The sequence below is a fragment of the Anneissia japonica genome, unplaced genomic scaffold (genome assembly GCF_011630105.1).
Source record: "Anneissia japonica isolate Jap-2015-1 unplaced genomic scaffold, ASM1163010v1 scaffold287704_len1198815_cov201, whole genome shotgun sequence".
In the NCBI taxonomy this organism is placed as follows: domain Eukaryota; kingdom Metazoa; phylum Echinodermata; class Crinoidea; order Comatulida; family Comatulidae; genus Anneissia; species Anneissia japonica.
The window spans coordinates 1129400-1141975 of NW_022731578.1; the positions used below are offsets into that span (position 1 = coordinate 1129400).

General features: G+C 30.8%; 1 protein-coding gene across 5 annotated transcripts in view; it reads right to left on the minus strand.

Annotated features, from left to right (window-relative positions):
- Positions 1-473: 473 nt before the first annotated feature.
- LOC117115465 (alpha-N-acetylgalactosaminide alpha-2,6-sialyltransferase 6-like) overlaps positions 474-12576 on the minus strand; it is a 14493-nt gene continuing 2390 nt past the window's right edge. Inside the window, exons 2-5 of one of the 5 annotated variants that reach the window (XM_033259285.1) lie at positions 11168-11318; positions 7117-7295; positions 3542-3976; positions 474-923 (exon numbers count right to left, since the gene is read on the minus strand). In XM_033259285.1, the coding sequence (XP_033115176.1) occupies positions 495-923; positions 3542-3976; positions 7117-7152 (900 nt within the window). In that variant the 5' untranslated portion in view covers positions 7153-7295; positions 11168-11318 and the 3' untranslated portion in view covers positions 474-494. Of the gene's footprint in view, positions 924-3541; positions 3977-7116; positions 7296-7415; positions 7515-8675; positions 8764-11167; positions 11319-12576 lie in introns of those variants that run through there. The other 4 variants (XM_033259283.1, XM_033259284.1, XM_033259282.1 and 1 more) reach the window with 4 other exon arrangements.

Consider the following 12576-nt stretch of genomic DNA (forward strand, 5'->3'; position numbering starts at 1 on the left):
TGTCTCTTATACACATCTAGATGTGTATAAGAGACAGGAGTGTGAGCGCTCCCTTTCTCTCCTTTTGGATCTGCCACTGATATGCAGAACCCTGATGGTTTACTCAAAACTTTCAGTCAATGAAAAATCTAAAAATATAACACAATATTGAATATAACACAATACTGTATTATTTACTATGTATAAACTGAACACAAAATTATGGGTAGGTCTACCATTTCAAGCATTTACAGTAGGTAAGATTTCACAAATTCCAATATTTTGCCTAATTTTATTAACATAAAATTAAACAGATGTTTTGACTTTTCTCAATCTTAAAGGCTTAAAGTGGACTTTAAAATAAATTTACAACTTCAGGAAAAAAATATAAATGTCCTGAATATTCCACTTTGCGATATAAGTAGTCATATTTTCATTACACACAAAACTTAAATATTGAGATGATAAAAAGTGTAAAGATTGTAGGCAAAGAAAAGACATTTGTATTGCAACACTCACCTTGTTAAACCAGTTTCTTTCTGGAATGTGTTTTCTGCATACTTCATTTTCTCATTATCTAAGAGGTACATATCTTTATAGTCATACTTCAATGAGAAATTCTTTGCAAGATTATAATACTTATCAGTTGCTTTGTTGATTTTTATGTTGTATAGCCACGGCACAATAAGCTTATCAGGTTTTGTTGTCACATTTGAAAGTATTTCTCTTTGCAATGCAACAGACTGGTTCAGCCATAGCATGTTTACGTGTCCCATGACACGGACTGTCGTCTTAGTCCCAACATATTTTTCATAACCAATAATGGGAGCGGAATTCATGCGAATGACGCACTCATACTTGTCGATCTCTTCGCCAGCACTTGAGTTTAGGAGATGACCTGAGCTGGCAACAACAGCACACTGGGAGCACCGAAGCTCCAGTTTCTGTGAAGTAGAAAAATTTTAAAATTTAATGGTGATGTACTCCTTAAGTGCTTGTGTTTCTCCTTATTTATATACAAATCCATCTAAATATAAATATTATAATTACTACTTATTAGTAGAACTACAGTACTACTATTACTAGTGTTATTAGGTAGTTTTTGCCGCACAACGTTAACCTTAACTTTAACGTTATTACCCAACATGCAACGCGATAGCTCCAACTCTTTTGTAAACAAATTGAAATACACATGTGCAAACCCGCAACTAAAGTACGTTGAGCACGTAAAATACTGAAATTAACGTACTAAGTTAACATTTAGGTTAACGTCGTGCAGCGAAAACTACCTATTAGGCCAAAAAAAAAAAAACTTGTTTATTGTCACCGCCCGACCCAGATTTTCTAGCCGCCTCTCTTTTTTTTTTTTTTTCTTTTTTTTTGTAAAAAGTGATAAAAATGCCAATAATAGAGAAAAAAAACGATTGTCTTTTTCATCTTCAGCACAGGGAACAAGACGTGAAGTGTGCCACCAACATTACAAGTGTGTTTTTTCTGCAGAAAAAAAAAACTGATTCCCTCACATGTGCTTGTTGACATAAATCGTGGATGATTTGATCGGTAGTATAGTAGTAGGCGTACATGTTTTTATTTGATTCTTTTTAGATAATAAACAATATTTTAATATGATAATAATAAAAGTACTATGAAGACAAAGAATAGGTTACGACCTACGCTTCAATTAATTGGCAGATGTTTTAGGCCTAGCCTAAGAACTACTACTAACTAGGCCTAGAAGTTAGTAGGCTAGGCATACCTGGCCTAGGGCAAGCCTAGCACTGCAGCAGGCAATTTTAAATATTATTATTGTTATTGGTATTTATTATTATTACTAGTAAAACTGAACAACATCCTGCACTTCCAAAAAGTACTCTAAATATTCATTTATAATTATTTATGTTTTCTGGGATGATTAGAGTGAATACTAAGAAACTAACTGGCTTTCCATTTATTGAGGTTTTGAGGTTAACATTCAATTAAAGATTTACCAGTGGTAAATCAATTCAAATTATTATCATTTTATCAAACTCATAAAATACATGGTTTAAAAATTGTCTTGACAAAAATAAATGGGGGGGGGGGGATATAAGATATTGTTAACATTGCAAGTTTATGGTATGATAGGAACTGGTGAACTAAATTGCACAGCAATGCATTTTCGTAAGAACATGAGGTTAAAGGTCAAGGTGAACAAAATATTTAGAACCTACATCTGATAGTTCTATTATCAAAGCACCCATGAGAAAAAAAGCACTTCGATGAACAAGCACCCCATTCGAATGAACGCCCACTTAGGGGGAAATTTCCTCAAGCAATCGGTTTGAATAGATACCCCACTTGTTTTTTAACTGTATACAATATACATACTGTTTTAATATAACTGTATACAATACATACTGTATACTTTGAATGCTTTTTAACCCACACACAAAACTAATATGCAGTGAAACTAAAACGCAAACTTTTAGCACATTCTACTTTCTCTTTTACAAAAAAAAAAGAGCATTTCTTATCAAAATTTATTAACTTGATCATAACTTATTTGATCAAGGTAGCATTGTTTAATTTTTTTTATGATGAATTGTTGATGCCCACAGCTGACACGTGGGAATTGAACTGTAATTTAATCGATACAAATCTTGAATATCTGTTCTATTCATAGCTCTGAGGAACACATTACTTATTATCTGATTGAGAAATGTTCGTACTTGAATTTCAAATATGTTTATAAAGAACGGATGCAATTGGCAAATTTCCTATAAATTACCACTTATACTGTAATTTCTTTGCAAATTTTTTACAGTTTCTATAAATTTTACATTTGAATAAGCAAAATAAACACCTCCAAATTCCCTACATTTACAACAGAATGCCTATTAATAGGAAGACTCCCTACTGGAACTAAAATGTGTGCATTATTAGGGGATCCTCTGACTACATCTATGGGTACCCCATTAGGGAACACTTTAAACCAAAATTTGAAATAGTCTGTTTAATACAGATTTTGTCACATAGCCATACAACACAGATTCTTCCTAATTATTTTAATTGACCTCAGAGTGAGTTAAAATAATAAAATAAAATTATAAAAACTTGTCTCTAATTTTGCCATCATACGTAAATTTTTTTTTTTAAATGTAATTTTTAATATTCAATATTGCACTATATTTTTAAATAATGACTTTTAAATTTATCCTTGACAATTAATTCTATATTTATACTTTTGTAATTTTATATTTATTCAGTCACATAATTCTGCGTGTGCTGCAATGGACTGTTCTTGTATGTGATTTTTTACTGAATAAATACCTACAATAAATAAACAGTATTTGCAAAACAAATACGATTACATTTACAATATGAAAACAACATATAATTGTAATTAAAACAACAGTAGTTGTATATTGTTTCATGATCCTGGTGAGCCTATAATGATTAACGATCTAATAATATCTTTTTATTGAACTTTCTATTGGATGCTCTATATAGATTATCATGAAACTGTGTAATGAGTTTGGATTGGAATAAAAAATCTAGTGAAAGTATAGGTTTATTCATTTACCTTGCTGTCAATGAGTCTTTCATACCCTTCTACTGTTGCAGCTTCTGTAGGTTTTACTGGTTTTATTGTCACATTTTGCTTTGTGGTTACAGAAACACTTGGTGTCACAATTTGTTTCTGAACAGGTAACTCCTTTGTCCTTACATCCTTGGCTATAAAGGATTTATTTTGAAAAGATATATTTTTTAATTGAAATAATTCCCAGTATTTTCGTAAAGACGTGAAGTTGTACATTGTTGTTCCTTGTGTTGATACCGTCAAGCGAGACGCTGATGTGACACTAGTTGAGGTGCTGCGAATCATTTCTTCAACAAATAAAGAATTGTAAAAGCGTCGAATGTGTGATTCTTGGTGTTTTTCATGAGTGTAATACAGAAACACGGATGAAATAAATACAGAATACCAAAATATTAATAATATTAAGTTGTTCCGGTTCTGGGGGAAAAAAAGAAAATTATTTGTGAGTACAAACAATAATTTTGTTGTCTGTTACATTTTACCATTTTTTGTATATTTTGTAAATACCAACATTTTTAGAATTTCTCTAAAAAAAGTCCTTGAGAAAAATACCAGAATGTAATGTTAGCATGTTAATGAGCATGTATATATCATCTTTTCTTTCAGTGAAACAGTAACACAAAGCAATTTACTGGCTTTTTTATTAAGTCTGTTAAAAATTTTTAGCAGTATTTTTGTTGATTCAGCAAAATGATGAATGAAAAATAGGAAAACTATCATAATTTTCCTTTATATAGAAATATAAAAATTATCCTTTCCATAAAAAATTGAAATAGAATTAGATAAAGTTTTTAGAATTAATTCATAAGCTTCATACTCTTTTTTGGCAACCTAATTTTTATTGTATATTTTTAAAATGAAATGATAATGTGAAAGGGTTCAAGGGCTGGGCTGTAATTGCATGCTGCCATAATTGTACACTGTACCCTCCAATTCTATCAAATTTTAACACTATAAACAACTTGACTTCTTTTCCAGAGGATTGTGACTAGCAATCAGGGCTGGGAAAAGTTCACGACCAGCGGTCGGAGGCACCATGAATCTCCTGGAGGCATTTTGGGTCAAAAAAATAAACTGCTACGCTATGTAGCGTACAGATTACATTTAACTGCTACGCTATGTAGCGTACAGATTACATTTAACTGCTACGCTATGTAGCGTACAGATTACATTTAACTGCTACGCTATGTAGCGTACAGATTACATTTAATGCTCGAGGCATTTATCAAGACAATTTTCATGGTCAGAGGCACAAACATTCTTTTTTCCCAGACCTGCTAGCAATGCCAGAAATGATTAGTATAGTATGGGGTTCTTGTAGTAGTTGCATTATAATAATGGGTCACTCTTTAAAAGGTTAATCTACTGAAATCTTATTCCCGCAAGAGCAATTTAAATATTAAAAGATACTCATTCATAAACAATAGTTCATTGTAATAATTTATTTTTTGCTTTTCTATCATTAAAATCTTATTCAATATGTGAGAACTATTAATTTTGTGTTCATATGTGTCTCTTTGAAAACCAATAACTTATTTAATACTTTCGTCAAGCTAGAATTATGTTTTAATTCTTTTTTTGGAAAATTTAATATTACGGTGGGTCAAATTACACATTTTACATTCAAATTCTGCATATTAATTTTCAAAACATTTAAGTTTTTGTCATTTATTCACCATACATAAATGTTTATTATTTTCAAATAATTAAATGATAGACGTGACACAATTATGTGAGGTAGATCAGCTCTGAATTTATTATTTTTTTCCATATTATATATTTTGTAGTGTAACCATGTGTTCTTTTTTATATATTTTTTTTTTGGATTGCAGCAGAATCGCATATAGCATGAAGCTATTAAAAATTATAGCTCTGTGCTAATACCAAAATACAAATACCAGTATAATTTCATTCTATTTGGCTTTCCTGACCCAGCAGTAAGAATTAGCAGCATTGCTTATAGCTTCTTTGAGAAACATAGTGCATCGATAATGACAATAATTACAAAATATTTTTCTATACAAAATAGAAAAATTAAAATTAAATAGGAATATTCAAATATTCTATAAAATATACAAAACAGGAAGAAACTTGTTGAAGATTAATAATTAAATTACATTCAATTTATCAACATTAATTTCAATTATGGTAAATAAAAATTACAATATAATTAGCGTTGTTACAACAATATGTACATAAATGAACACAGGAAAAACCATTAACTAGGATGTAAACTGAAAGACAAAATGTCTTGTCATGTAAAACCCTAAACCTGAAGAAGCTATCTTGAGCTAACGAAAGGCTCATGTTTCAAATCTATCAGTCAAAAAAAGCTGATACTCCTTTCATTTGCTGTAATAAATGCTGAATTTTAATAAATAGCATTATAATTTAATTAAATTCTAAAAACATAAAATAATCAATACTGTATTTCTGATAATTTTCACAATAAGAATCTATTTTATGACAAGTTTACATTTGCATTATTTCACTATTTAAACAAAAATCAATTTTATAACCAGTTTTAATTTACTATAATTAAAAATAAAGTAGGTTAATGATAATTTCACTATAAAATTACATTAATAACAATGTAATTGCAATTACAGTGTTCTCCCAATAACACACTATGACTGGTAAATTTGCCCATAAAAATTCAGCTACATGCACAGTGCGAGACGTTATCCTTTTTGAGTGGAGTTTAATGACTTGAAAGAAACAACATAACAGTCATAGCCTATGTATAGACTGGAATGATGTTCATTTATTGAAAGAAGGCCAGCATAGACCACCTAGGCCTAATCTGTTGTTTTTTATTTCACCCAAACACAACATTTTTACTGGTTGGCCAGTTCATTTTACCGGTAAAATTGACAGCTCAGGGTATTTTTCTGCTGAATAACACCAAAAACATGTACTTTATTAATATGGTTAAATTCCTTCGGAACATGTTTCTAGTGAAAAGTGCAACAAATAAAAACACAGTAACTCGAGCACTGGTAGGTGAGCGGAGCTTATGACGACGTTCACCTAGGGAAGTTGAAGCTGACCTTACATCCTGTCAACTACAGCGTGTTGCGAAAGAAGTAAACACACTGCGAGAGTATGAAATAATTACTCTATGGATAATTATGTGGGGAATAAAAACCCAACTGGAGCTCGTCTAACAAATCGGTGATAACCAAACGGTAGTACATTGCAGCTGAAAAGTGTACTCAAAAACATGCGTTATCTGAACACCAACCATAAAACGAATATGGGTAAAAAATACGCTTATTGAAAACGCATTTTTAACCGTGCTATTTTTAAAAAAACCCCCAATAATAATAAAAATAAAATAATAATAGTAATATAATGCTACTTTATAATGCGGCTATATGTAAAACCTATTCCGAGGTGCACAGAAAATAAAAACAAAAACAAACATCCAATAAAAATTATATAAAGTAGTTAAGAGATAATATTACTACATTACGGTATAAAATACCATGCCATTAAACAATTTGAAATGATAAGTTTTAAGACAGTACTTGTTAAAGAAAAAAAAAAAATCTTACCAGACGGAAACACCACCTAGACCTCCTTCCAGACATCCTGGTCTCAATTGAATATTGATATCAAATATATTACCATCCACTCCATTCCAATAGCACCTTCTAAAGCATCAATACACAATCAGGAATTGCTAATCATCCATATTGATTGGGATTAACACCAAATCATCTTGAACAGAAAACTACATTGATTAAAAAAGTAGAATATATCAGTATTACTACAGTAAAGTTAAAAGTAGAGTAATATTAATAACTATTAATGACAATAAGTAACACTACATAAATTATTGAAATTGACATACCCGGTAATTGAACTACGGTAGATTTAAGAAGAAATACAGTAGAGGAAAGAGGAAGAGTTCATTCAGTGGGTCAATGCCAAGAGAGCACAGATGATCATACTATCTGTAAGTATAGATCAATTGTGCATGAGCCAACCAAAAAAAAAAACACCACAGGGTAACATCTAAGAACTTACCTCATAAACTACAATATAACATCTATGGTAAAAAAAAACACCACAGGGCAACATCTAAGCACCTTACCTCATAAACTACAATACAACATCCATAATAAAAAAAAAAAAAAAAAACACCACATGGTAACATCTAAGAACCTTACCTCATAAACTACAATATAACATCTATGGTAAAAAAAAAACACCACAGGGTAACATCAAGAACCTTACCTCATAAACTACAATATAACATCTATGGTAAAAAAAACACCACAGGGTAACATCTAAGACTCTTACCTCATAAACTACAATATAACATCTATGGTTAAAAAAAACACCACAGGGCAACATCTAAGACTCTTACCTCATACACTACAATATAACATCTATGGTAAAAAAAAAATACCACATGGTAACATCTAACAACTTTACCTCATAAAATACAATATAACATCTATGGTAAAAAAAACACCACAGGGCAACATCTAAGACCCTTACCTCATAAACTACAATATATCATCTATGGTAAAATAAAAACACCACAGGGTAACATCTAAGAACCTTACCTCATAAACTACAATATAACATCTATGGTAAAAAAAAACCAAAAAAAAAACCACAGGGTAACATCTAAGAACCTTACCTCATAAACTACAATGGTAAAAAAAAACAAAAAAAAAAAACCACAGGGTAACATCTAAGAACCTTACCTCATAAACTACAATATAACATCTATGGTAAAAAAAAACACCACAGGGTAACATCTAAGAACCTTACCTCATAAACTACAATATAACATCTATGGTAAAATAATCAATATTGTATTTGTGATGATAATTTTCACAACAAAAATCTATTTTATGACAAGTTTACAATTTGCATTATTTCATTTTTTAAACAAAAATCGATTAATTACTAAATAAAAAATAAAATAGGTAAATGATAATATTGTTATCATTGGATTAACACCAAATCATCTTGAATAGAAAACTATATTGATTTAAAAAGTAGAATATATCAGTATTGATTACTACAGTAAGATTAAATACTTTAAAGTAAGTACAGTAATATCAATAACTCTTTAATGACAATAAATAACACTTACAAAAATAATAACTTGAAAGAAAGTCCAGATATGATTCCAGTTCACAGTCACTAAGAACCCAATCACACTTATTATATCGTTGGCCCTATCATGGGGTGGAAATTTGGAATAACCTAAATATAAATCATTTTGCAACAACTGCCTTATATTTATACCTTTAAAAGACATAAAATAACTGACATGTTGACAGGATTAAATATTTAAATAACGAACAAAAAACTTCAAATTTTCTACATTATCATGACATCACTTTGTAGTCTATAATTTTGTAGAGAATTGATATTTAAGTCTTATTCTTTGTATCTTCTTGCAAAAACGAGCTTGTGAAAAAAAAAACATGATGTTACCAATACAAGCTTTTTTACAAGTTATTATTAGTATAAAGTAAGAAAATTGCATTAATAGGTATAAGGGATTTAGTTTCTTTCAGTAATTTTAATTTTAATGCTAATAATAATTAAAGGTAAGCAATTCAATGAGTTATGATAGTATAATACATACTCCAAGTGGTTTTACATTATAGGGTACATTATCATTTTCAAGTATACTAATATTATTGACGGTATATTTTCAAGTAATACTAACATTATTGACAGTTCGCAAAATTGTTCTATACTATTGTTTAAAGAAGCATTTGCTATACGTAGGCTACACCCATTGCTTAACAATAGGCTGAAAGCTTCAAAGGAGCTTTCTTTGTTCTTGTAGGTAGCTTTGATCAGTAGGGTAAGAATGCTTTGATCTTTAGTTTATTCATAACTATGTCACCTACTAGGGGTAATGTTTTGATTGGTCAAACACTTTTGGTACTTGTGCAGATAAGCTTGCAAAATATGAATAATTTTCATTCCTGATGATGACATAATTAATGTCGAAATACTGAATCCCGACACGATGGTGTGCATTTCAATACTTGGAATATGCATTATACTATCTTATCCGAGATTAATCAGTGGACCTTTCAGTTTTTCAATGAGTTATATTGTTCGAAACGTTCAACATAATTAGCTCAATAACCAATCAAAGGTAGCATTTTCATTCCTACATAATATAATTACGCAAATGGATGTCCAAAATGGAAGCATGTTACATGGGACCTAATCATCTTGATTAAGTTTTTACATTAATTATTAGTAGCGACCTTTGACTCTAGTGCAAAGACTGGCTACAATTGTCTATTCCATCCTGTAAGTGGCGGCTACGTACTCGCTGTGTGAGGAGAATCCAAATTAAACAAATTAAATTAATTTAAAATATACTCTACACTGAGTGAAATCATTATTATCGAAACATACAGTGTATATATTATTTAAATGTTATTTTTCCCAACAGTTAGTATTACCATGTACTGTTTAGTAATTCTTTCAAATTTAGATATCATTGTACTTTATCACTTTATCCTCATTAAATCAAATAAGAATGACGTAGCAAAGTTTGTAAATTCAATTTAACAAATTTCTTGTGTTTAATGCTAGGTTGGGATGATTTACCATTCCACCATCATGTAAATGCGATCGCCTCAAACTTCCTGTCCTGCAATTCATCGACCTGGCCCAAAGGAGAAGTGTGAGCATTAAAAAGCCGAATGCTAAAGGTGAACGGAAAAGTCGTTTGAGTCAGCCATAGTTAAGGGATGACTTAATAAGTGTGATTGGGCTCTAAGGGTATGTTCACACACACAGCGTAAGCCTGGCGTAACATACGCCTTTGTGTGTGAACTAGGCAGTGGCGTTATTAACGCTAACTGTAGATTGCTTGAATGATTTGACCTCATTTCAAGAGATTGGCCAATCACGATTACAATAAATTAGTTACTTTGATCCCTTTCCTGTGCTCTCTATGAATGAAATGGTAAAGGGGTTCTTTTTCTATTGCATTTTACTTAGTTTACAATGTATATGATTTGTTGATTGTGTTTTGTAAGATATTTTAACCTAACTGTCTATTAAAACCTGCAACACCAGCAATTGTTCCACAATGCTAGCTGAAAAATCATAAGTAGAATTGTTCATTTAAAATACAGTATTCATAAAGTTCACTCCGAACAATTCACAGATTTAAAAGTTTTAATGATGCACTGTAATAATTTTACTGTACAGTTAAGAACACGTACATTATTTAAAACTGGAAAATATTCCTCCATAGGCGTTACTACTAGTTTAATGCTAGGGTTAATATAGCGAACGCCATTTGTGTGAACACTTTGGAATTTTAATGTGTGGATTAGGTTACGCCTGCATAAGCTACGCCAGTCTTACACCGTGTGTGTGTGAACATACCCTAAGTTTAAACTTATTCCTCCATGGTGGCAGACAGGACAATTTACTGTATTAAACTCATTTCTTTGACCCATCACCTCACTATCTTTGTTTATATAAGTAAAGGTAGAAACATAAATAACAGGATGCTATTTGAAAGTGACCCAATACTGGTAGATTCTATTGTATTCAACATGTAACTATCGGATGGAGGTTTGTTTTCATTGTTTTTACCACTTCTGTTTAAAAAACCTTGTTTTTCTTCTGGATTTCATGGCATTTTTCTTCTAATCACACACACTATTTTTCACCCAGAGTTCTTCTGCCTGGCATTTTATTCACTTTCTGTGTTTACATTTTCATCCACTTGGTCCAAGCAAAGCACCTTTAGGAAAAATATGTTCTAAAAATCACATACGGCCATTTCATTATTTTTGTTAATTTATGGTATCCTTACAGTTACAATTTTCATTCTTGGTAGAGTTAAACAAAGCACACTAGTACTAAGCTGCAGGTCTTTGTAGAATTTTAACAGCGTACCAGTAACAAAATTGAAAGAAAAAAAACATTTTTGCACAACTACAGTTCGCCGTCTAATTCAAAACCACCTTTAGGATCTGAAAATCTGGTCACAAGGTTTGGCCTCCAATTAGAAGACTAATTTTGTGTTTAAAGATTGAAAATACTGTAATTATTTGTTTCTTTGTAAACATGGTGTTCAAATTAGAAGATGCACAGTATCTGCAGCATTCTAATTGTATTATAATCTTAAATTTTGATTAAAACCAGTTGTTTGGATAAGCAAATAAACAGACACAACTACTCTTAAAAATGAAAAATCAATAAGTAAATAAATAAATGAGAATCTTATACCCAAAGTATGCAGTACAGAGCCTGTTAAATTAATGACAACCTATACCTCCTTTAATAAGTTGTCACACTCAGTATAACATGAATAGCTAAATTGCAAACGAAATATCAATAGCGAACATTAAGCACATACCATTATAAATATTCCTCTTTATGAACAGACAATAACATATTTCCTGTCAGTCTACTAAGAAAACAGACCATTAAAAGGCACTTGATTGATGGCTTAATCGATACTGAAAACAATCAAACTACTATCCTTGGCCAAATAATCAAGTAAAATACCTGTGTAAGTGTTTCAATTCATCTTGTGAGTTAGTCCATATAAATTATTAAACACTTGAAAAGCAAATAATACATAATACCTGGATTACCAATATAATTGTGAGTCTTCTATTATTTAACGTAGAAAAACTGAGCTGGTGAATTGCCAGCAACAGGACAGGATTTGATAGACACTGGCTGTACTTTGATTTACAAGACATTTAGGCAAAAAATCTAACTTCTAAAGACTAAAGCTACTATAGACCATCAAAACTCTGGTCCCTTAAGTTTTCTTTAATTGGGAGACCTCTGTGCATAATAATAATAACAACTAGAAATTGCAAATTGCAAGTGAAGTGCTGCGAAGTACAACTGCATATTAATGTTCTTTGAACAAAATTATTTATGCGAGTCAAGTGAAAATAATGAATAATAAAAATATAACAAATAATATGAGACACGACCCATTGTCTATATTAGAACACTTCTCATTGGGTAACAAAGTCGTA